The sequence below is a fragment of the Microtus pennsylvanicus genome, chromosome 8 (genome assembly GCF_037038515.1).
Source record: "Microtus pennsylvanicus isolate mMicPen1 chromosome 8, mMicPen1.hap1, whole genome shotgun sequence".
Lineage (NCBI taxonomy): Eukaryota > Metazoa > Chordata > Mammalia > Rodentia > Cricetidae > Microtus > Microtus pennsylvanicus.
This window is the reverse complement of record NC_134586.1, coordinates 56,801,816-56,810,809: the sequence shown is the minus strand read 5'-3', so window position 1 is coordinate 56,810,809 and position 8,994 is coordinate 56,801,816. Positions and strand designations below refer to the sequence as shown.

General features: G+C 51.3%; 1 protein-coding gene across 2 annotated transcripts in view; it reads right to left on the bottom strand.

Annotated features, from left to right (window-relative positions):
• Nucleotides 1-2,481: 2,481 nt before the first annotated feature.
• Chchd6 (coiled-coil-helix-coiled-coil-helix domain containing 6) overlaps nt 2,482-8,994 on the bottom strand; it is a 228,973-nt gene continuing 222,460 nt past the window's right edge. The window contains exons 6-7 of one of the 2 annotated variants that reach the window (XR_012911615.1): nt 3,923-4,058; nt 2,482-2,680 (exon numbers count right to left, since the gene is read on the bottom strand). Coding sequence is in view for 1 of the 2 variants with exons in the window: in XM_075983530.1 (XP_075839645.1) it covers nt 2,675-2,680; nt 3,923-4,058 (142 nt within the window). In the remaining variant the exon portion in view is untranslated. The remainder of the gene's footprint in view (nt 2,681-3,922; nt 4,059-8,994) is intronic. The other variant, XM_075983530.1, reaches the window with a different exon arrangement.

Below are 8,994 nucleotides of genomic sequence, written 5' to 3'. Positions count from 1 at the left end.
TGGGGGTACAGTGGGAAGGGCAGGCAGAGGCTTGGGAGGAGTGCCCTGAGTTCCTGGGAGGTGGTGGGAGGAGTCAGGCTCACTTGTAGTTGGAGCAGTACAATCTGCTCTCAGGACTAAGCATCAGCTAGTGAAGAGCAGAAAGGGGTGAAGGTGTGTGTGTGGGGGGAGGTGTGGGGGGGAGATGCTATGCTGGAGCTGAGAGCACTGTTACAATTTTCAGATGGCCATCTTTCAGATTAGCCTCTATAGGGGCCCTAGCAGACAAGACTTTTCTAGCATGAAGCTGCTCCTCCTAGGTGCCAAGTCCTCAAGCTGAACTCTGAATGGACCAGTTTTCCAAGAACTGGAGCCCCCACGGTGGCCAATCACAAGGGAGAGTTCCCTGCACTGTGCCCCTCTGTGCTTTCTCTATAGGGAATAACTGAAATGGCTAATCTCCTGCATTGCATTTCTGCCTTCCCCAGCACTTTCCATCAAGTCAGCTTCCTTTGTTTGGCTCCTGGACACTCATCATTTCATAGAATGAGGCATCTCCCAGCTTTAAATGACAAGTGAGAGCCAATTAAGACCTTCCTATCTGCTGTGATTCTGTGGCTGGCACTGAGGGAGAGGAAAGGCAGAGTGGCCAGGCAGCTAGGCTGAGACTCTGGGTATAGGGCACAGGAGGGTCAGGCACCCTGCAGAACACTACATAGCTCTGGGGCCTTGTGCTCCTACACTGCCCTGACCTTTGCTGGAGAGTGGAGTCCCCTAGGCTGTCCCAAATCAGCTATTGAGCTCTGTTGTTTGGTCCCAAGACCATTGAGGCTTCATAGTCTGGGAAAGCCTGACTATGGTCAGTGTGGTGTCTTGTCAAGCTGCTCCTGTCTTCTATCTCCAGGGCCTCCTTAGACAGGCCCCAGTTGAGGCTGGTCAGGGCTTCCCGGAGAAGAATGTGGTTCTAGAGAGCTCTGAGGCCAAGGTAGCCAGCAGTGCTACCAGGGCACCTGGACTAGAGGCTGTAGGCCAGGATGAGTGTGTGTGTTTGCAGGGGCTCCTGGAGCTCAGCTGGCTTGAGCCGGAGACCAGTGCTGGCCTGCAGAGGGAAACTTGGAGGAAGCGGTGTGGCCTGGTAGGTGCTGGGCAGGGGAGGAAGAAGGAGCTCCTAGGGGTCATTGGCGGTCTGCTGACCTACCAATGTCTACAGACCTGCGAGCAAGAAAGACACAGAGAAGCTGAAAGGACCAGGATGGAAGCTTTGCTCAGCAGTGCTAGAAGCCACATATGATGGTGCCATTTATGCCAGATCTGGGGGTGGTCTGTTTCCCAGCAGACTGAGCTGGCACAGGCTTGTACAGTCTAGTTCCCAGGTGCGCACACACCTGGCAGTGTCTGCTGCCCAGCCCTGGAGCCCAACTGAGCTTGCAGAGTAGGAGGGATGTCTGCAAGTTACTGCTGTGGGATTTCCAAGACAGCCAATGTCTAGTAGCCAGGTCTCTGGGGGAGGCTCAGAAAGGCTCATTGTTCCTAGATGGAGGGTAGCTCTGGTGTCACTTAAGGTCAATAAGTCATGTGACCTGTGACCCCTCTCATACCAGCAGGTCCTTCCTTCCCTGCAGGACTCAGGCCAGGGCACCCTTTAGCTTCCTTATGTACAGGGAAGAGCAGAGATGTCTGTGCTGCAAAGCCCGAGTCTGGGCACTTAGCTCCAGATGGCTCAGGGTCTCCCTGAGCAAACCTGAACAGGAAACACAAGGTCACCAACAGAGAGACCAGAGAACCCCAAGCTCGCCCTAACCCCTGCCCTGATGTGATGCAGACCACAGTGTGGTCCTGCTGCTTGATGTGCACTCAAGGGGAAGGCTAAGAGCTGGAAGGCCAGTATTTAGACCCGTCCATCTCAGTCCTCACATTTGTACCACAGTGGTGCCACCCACACCATGTCAGAGACTGGGAAATGACTGCCCTTTCTTACCATTTCATATTCAGATCTGCTCTGAGCCTCACCATCCTGGGCTGAGCATACCCCAGTGCTCTCTGCCTTCTTCTGTGGAGCAGAATGACCCGGCTCTAGGCACTTCATCAGCAATGCCCCCTGCTCAAGGCCAGGCTTCCCCAGCCCTGCTGCCCCTCCCCCAACTTCCTTTCCTCTCATGCCCACTGCTCCCTCAGCTAAAGACCACCTTGCCTCTAACCACCTGGAGACTACCCTTCCCAGCTCTGTTCTGTTCTGCAATTACCCACCAGCCTTCCTGAGAGCAAACAGAAGGTCTTCTGGAAGCTGGCACCATCCCAAGGGAAAAAAAATCCTTTATTTCTTCTCATACCTGTTCTGTGGTGGCTTTTGTGCAGTCACGGAGTTATGGGTTTTCATATTGTCCCCCTTCCAGGCCTAGTATTCCCCCAGAGAAGCAGTCTGTCCTATGATGCTCTGTGTCACTGGTGACCAACAGAAGGCTGGACACAGAGTCAACAGAAGTGACTGGGTGCCAGTGAGTGAATGACTGCAAACAAAGACATCTGCTTTATTTGTTTTCGGTCAGTAGCACATACTGTTTCTCAAGCATGGTGGCCCCATGCTCAGAGGCATATGGCTGCCCAGCTGGGAACTGCAGGGTACAGAGACCATGGCCTGGGGTCTGTGGTCTTTTGATGGGTCCCTTCTTCAAGGCTCCAGGAAAGATGCTGCTCCTTAGCCCTTCAAAAAGAATAGCCAGAGTTCAGCTGAGCCCTCTCCTGCCCCAAAGATGGCCCAGGTAAGGGCTGCAGGAGGCCTCAGCCCATGCTTTCCAGGCTGCTGCAGACTGCATGGGACAGTGGTTCCCCAGGAGCATGACTGGCTACTAGTCAGTTAGACGGCCTGGGCCCTGGACTGGGTCTCTCCTCATTGCGCAGGAGGACAAAGGACCTTTACTTAACACATTCTGCAGCAGTAATAGTCAGCACCACCTTTTTATCTCCAGAGGCCCAGTTCCTGTCTCACAGTGGCATGCCTGGACCCACCATGGTATAGGGCAGCCTCGCCCACTTCTGCTCTGCATAAGCAAGGACCTCCCTGTTCTGCAGTTTAACAACTAGGGGTTTTCTAAGAGAGCTACTGGGAAAGTGTCTGTGTAATCAGGTCCATGCTATGGGGAGCTCTGCATACCTACGGGCAGGTAGTCAGCTTTGTACCTGGGGGGCGGTCCCAGAAATGCCTCTGTCATCTAAGTGCTTTTGGAAGCTAATCTTTTCTGAGGGTCCTTCACTCCTATCTCACCTTAGCCAGGAACCATGTTCAGTGAGCTGACAGAGCACACTGAGTTTTTCCAGTTAGTGCACCTTAGTGACAGGGAGCCCTGTAAGTCTGGTGCTGAGGCCTCTACACTGTGTCATGGTTTAGCGGGGGCTCGGGGGCCGACCTGGCCTCTGATGTATCCAGGAGCTCACAGAGGATTTGCTTTCCAGGCACATTAAGTGTAGGGCCAGGAAGGAGAGGCTGAGCCTAGAGGGTCCCAATCCTCCTTTAGGCACGTGTAGTGACGGAGGTACATGGGAGCTTCCTGCAATTTGTCTATCACCATCATCACATTTCCATGTTTTATTCAGTGAAATGAGAAGATACACGGGTGGGATATATTAATGGGGACAGGGACTAAAAGTGGCCACTGACACAGGGTGGATGGAGCAGGGCTTAGAGACGCTGCTGAGGAAAGCTGGAGGTATAGCAGGGTAGCCCTTCTCTCAGCCCCCATGCTGATATGCGAGAAGTTTGCTCCCAGCTCCAGAAAAATAGACAGACTTCTAAGCTCAGTCAGGTAAAGGCAGAGCTCCCAGGGACATGTCTGAGGTCCTAAGAGTAGTAAGGCATGGCTCTGAGCTAGGTGGCAGATGGGACATCTAAATGATGGGGCCCAGGCACAGATTGTCTCATGCTCGCACACTAAGGGGGTGACCTCACCTTTCGGGCAGTGCTCACACAGTGCTGGTATGCCTTGACCAGGTCCGAACACATAAGTACCTCATGCAGATGGTCACGGTAGCAGCGGAGGATCTGTGCCTGTAGGCCGGAACACACAGGCTCCACCCTGCGGGGCCTGGGGAATGACAAGAGCAGATGGTTGGCATTAGAAGGTATGGGAGGCATTAGGATAAGCAGCTCACTCTACAAGTGAGGAAGTGCAGGGTCTGGTCCTATGGCCAGTGGCCAGTGTTGAACAGACTGGGGTCTAGGGCTATATGATGGCTTGCCGCTGCCCTAAGTCACCAATGCCACCAGGATGTGTGAGGGGTCAGGTGGGCAGGGGCCTTAGCTAGAGGACACAACACTGGACAGCCTCCCAGCTGGCTGGGTTGGGCTCTGTCCAGCGGTGTCTTCTGTGTATTGGTGACCTGACACCATAGCTGTATGAAAGAATTGCCATTTTTCTCACAACACCCATTCTAATTTTACCGCAAGCGCAAGTGAAGCAGGAAACCTACAGAGATGCCCAAAAGATAAACAAAAATACACTTCTTAGAGATAACTATAGCAATGTTTTGAGGTACTTTACTATCTTTTCTTTCTTCCGTTATCAAAATAGTTTTAGAACCTACAGCAAATGAATATCTGCCTTTCTATAACTATGATGAAAAACAGGTGACTAAAAAGTAAACAACAGATTATTCTGGTACAGGTGCCTCCCTGCCTCCCCGCAGTCACCTCTGAGCTGCAGACCACTTCCAGATGCCTTACTCATTCCACTTACTTCTCTTCCCCTCTGCCTCCCTCACTGTCACATACCCAGTGCCCCCACAACTCTCACACACACAGGTACACATACTCTCATGCACCTCACAATACTCCCACGTGTATGGCTGCCCCTCATTTACACACTCATTCTCCTATGCTCCTACATAGTCACCCACTCCCATGCACTCATTCTCACACCCCTTACACATCCGCACACTCTCGCACATCCATTCTCTCACTCATCCTCCCACCCCTCCCATAAACCCCCTTTAACACCTTTACTGGGGTCCTGAGCACACTTACTCTCTCACGCCCCAACCGCCAGCAGCACACAGGTGAAAACAAGCCCCCACCACCTCTCCTGGCTCTACGTGGCAATGCTATTCATTCCCTCCCTCCTTCTCCCACATGAGAAAGCTGTGGTAAGGGGCAGTTACATCACATAGCCAGTGTGTGTGGAGGGAATATTTATTGACATTGCGGTGGCGCCATCCACCCATCAGCTTTCCAGTGGGTTTGCATCCAAGCTTACCCGGGTTTGTAACGGCTGTAGTGGACTTGCAGTGACACCTGACAGTTATAAAGCTGCAGTGAGCCATTCCTTACATTCCTTGGCAATAAAAAGGATGGCTATTCTGCAAGCTATGCTCCAGGCTGGCCTGCTGTTCTGCCCTGCACCTCTGAATTTAGTATCGGCCATGCAGTAGACACCAGAGGGGTGGTGCTGTCATCAAGATAACTCAAGCAAGTCAAAGTCATCAGTTAAGAAGAGCCAGCAGCAGAGTCATCAGGGGCTTAGGAAGTAAGTTTGTGTGCCTCATGCCCAGGCCAGGGGTCTAGATGGGCACCTCTAGCACTGCCATTTACTCCATAATGTTGCCTGGGGTCCTTTCTTCTTCCTGAGCCAGCCCCAAACCAGAGTCACCATACACTGTCCTCTCTGTAGGCCTGATCCTGACTAGAAACCTTACCCAACCAGGTTCATCTACCTCTGCTGGGCAGAGCTTGGTCATGGCCTCTCCGTGAGACATGTGCCAGTGCAGGAGTGAGAGCCCATGTTTAGCTGAGACAGAAAGTTCAGCCGAGGTCTGAACAAGTTAGGAGGTTTGCAACAAAAGTGGGCAGGCTGGTTGGGCTGCTGTGGCAAGCTGCTGGGCACACGGAAGAAAACCTACTTACAGGGCAGAAGCCTCCTATTCTCATAAGTTGTGATCAGTGCTGCCCAGGGAGCCTCCTCCCAACAAGCTCCAATGAGGTCACCTGGGGTCATTGCCTCTGCACTGACATACATCCTCAGACACACGAAGGAGAGGTGCTTTTTGCATGTGTTCCCTTTCTCTTGAGTCTCTGGAGACGCCCCCTGGCCAGCTTTTACCTGCTGTGCAGAGGCCCTGTGGGTGCCGTACAGTCACTTCCTTTGTAACTTTCCAAGTGCTTGCGGAACGACTGCTTTGTGCTTTCAGTACAAAGACATCCATTCTGGGCCTTTTGGAGTTGTATGGCCTTGGAGGACAGAGTTCTCAGTGGCATCCTGTCTCAGACAAATGCTCTCTATGAGCACTGCTCTGAGTCCTCCGAAGCACCTGAGATTCCAGCTTGCACTCTATCCCACTGTCTCCTCTCCTGGTTCCTAGGAAAGTGCAGCTATCCTCCCTGCAGAGTTAATCCTGCATACTGGTGCCTTCGACTGCCAGCTATATTCGGTGGCCTGGATTGCTGTCCCCCTGCCAGGTCTTATGTTCCTTAAACATAGCCTGCTAAGACCCCAAGTACAATTCAATCTTAAAGCACACTTCCCTTCCCTGTGCGACCTTTGAACCTGGTCAACAGGTACTGGCAGACACCAGAGGCTATCTCAGCTCTAAGTGCTATAAGGCTTACTGTCTTTATCAAGAAAGTAAAACCCCGGCAGGCTCCTGGGACCAGCTTGAGGCACACAAGGAGGCAGAACTCTGACTCAACCTCCCTTCCCCTCCATATACTTATGACAGAGCCACCAATAGATTAGACTGAACTTCAAGTGGGCAGAAGATGGCTTCATCATTAGCCCTTTTCCTCATGGCCGCTAGAGCTGCCCACCTCACTGATGGCTGTTCTCTTGACTTCAAGTGCCAACAGGAGGGCCTGTGAGCCTTAGGCAAACTTCAGAGAGCACACAGTGTGTTCCTAAGCAGGGAGAAACTGGGCTGTGTGAAATCTACCTCCTGCACAGCATTGCCACTGCTCAGGTCACAATGCCTCTCCACAGGGACTTTAGCACAGTAGGAACTCACAAGGGTGGCCAAATGTCAGCAGAAGCTTTACCCATTGTGCACAAAAGGCACTGAGGGAAGGAGGCAAAACTCCTGAAGTGAACCTTTCTCTGAAGTAGGCTAGGGCTAGCCAGGTCAAACCATTCAGAAGCAGGTGTTGGATGGCTTCACCCCATTCAAAGTGACCCGTTTTACCCTGAGTGGGTACAGAAAGCTCCAATGGGTAAGAACAATCTTGTGAATGGGTGTCAGCTTAGGTAGTTGTGGAAGCCCTGCTCATCTGACCTGGGGAAACAGTCTCAGCACATACTCAGTGAGTGCAAAGTTCTATAGCAAGAATGGCACAAAAATCAGGTCCCCAGCAGCCACAGCCCTCACCCAGAAGTGGACATGGCCTTAGCACATGAGAAGTCAGGCAGGTTTTCTGTTTCTGCAGTGCACATCTACATTTCTGCTTAGCTTACATCAATATGGATCCTAAATATCTGCCATGATAGAAACTGGTGCCCATAGGGAGAGGCCTGGAAAGGAGTAACCTCTGAGGCCTTCTGCACACCTAGAAGTCAGGGCCTGGAGTCTCCTTCCCGGGCCCTGGATCATGACCTTATTTGGACACAGCGTGGCTATGGATGCACTTAGTAAAGTGAGGTAACAGAGAAGTAGAATGAGTCAAACCCAGGGGTAATCTAGTTCACACTAGATTACCTAGTGTGAAGAAGAAAAAAAGACAGTGACAGACACACGAGACGGTTGTGTGAGGACAGAGGTGGAGACTGCACTACACCAGCCTAGGAGTGCAGGGGGCTACCAGGAGTATCTGCAGCTCCCATACTGGATGAGAGGGCCTGGAACTGCTCACAGCTTATACCTGGACTCTCAGTCTCTAAAGCTGAGAGAATGCATGAGCCTTTTTGAAGGCCCCACAGGAGGCAATGTGGACACGGTGGGGTGTAGAATGCCACCAGCTCTGAGCAGTCAGGCACTTACTCTGCACGTACCAGGATGAACACCAGGCTCAGCAACATCTCTGGCCCCAACCCTGTGAGGCACTGTCCTCACTAGTTTTATGTCAAATTGACATAAGGTAGAGTCCTTTTGGAACAGAAGATTGTAACTGAGAAAATGCCCTCACTAAATTTGTGGGCAAATCTGTCATACATTTTCTTAATTAATGATGGATGTGGGAGAGTCCAGCTCACTGTAGGTGTTACCATCTCTGGGCTGGTGGTCTTGGGATCTATAAGAAAGCAGGCTGAGCAAGCCATGAGGAGCAAGCTGTAAGTAGCACTCTATGGTGTCTGCATTAGCTCCTGCCTCCAGGTTTCTTTTCTGTTTGAGTTCCTGCCCTGACTTCCCTCAATGATGAACAGTGGTGTGGAAGTATAAGCAAAATAAGCTTTCTCCTCCCCAAGTGGCTCTTAGTCATGGTGTTTCACCACAGCAACAGTAACCCCAACTAGGACAGACATTTTCTGCACTTAGGTAAACTGACACAGTCATGATCGTGGTCAAGAAAAGAGGACACTTCGTTCCATAAGTAGACCATGTCCTGAGAGACATCTGGGGTAAGGAACAGTCGGATGTATCTATCCAGGTAAACAGCCTAGGAAGAGAAGGCAACTCACATGGGAGTGTATGCAGGCAAGCTCTTTCCTATTCTGACTAACGAGAACATGCTAGAGACTTCTGTGTCACTGACAATATATGTCACTAAAACTATAACATGTCCCTGAAAATATAAACAACAGCTATGTGAGCTAGGCATTACTACCTCATTCTGCACCCAGGGATGAGGCTCAAAAATCCTGAGTGGTTTTCTCAAGGGCATGCAGCAGTAAGACAGAGGCATGGTGAGAATAGACTAGTGTGTCCATTTCCATAGCTGAATGTCTTCACTCCACTCAACTTCTAGAAAATGTCACACAATCCAAAAGAAGAGATAATCCAGGGTATAAGAAAGAAGCGAAAACAAAACACAGGCTCAGACTACAGGTATGTAGAGCTTCTCAATGGGTCAGGAAACTTGCTGACTCCACATGGAAAGAGGTG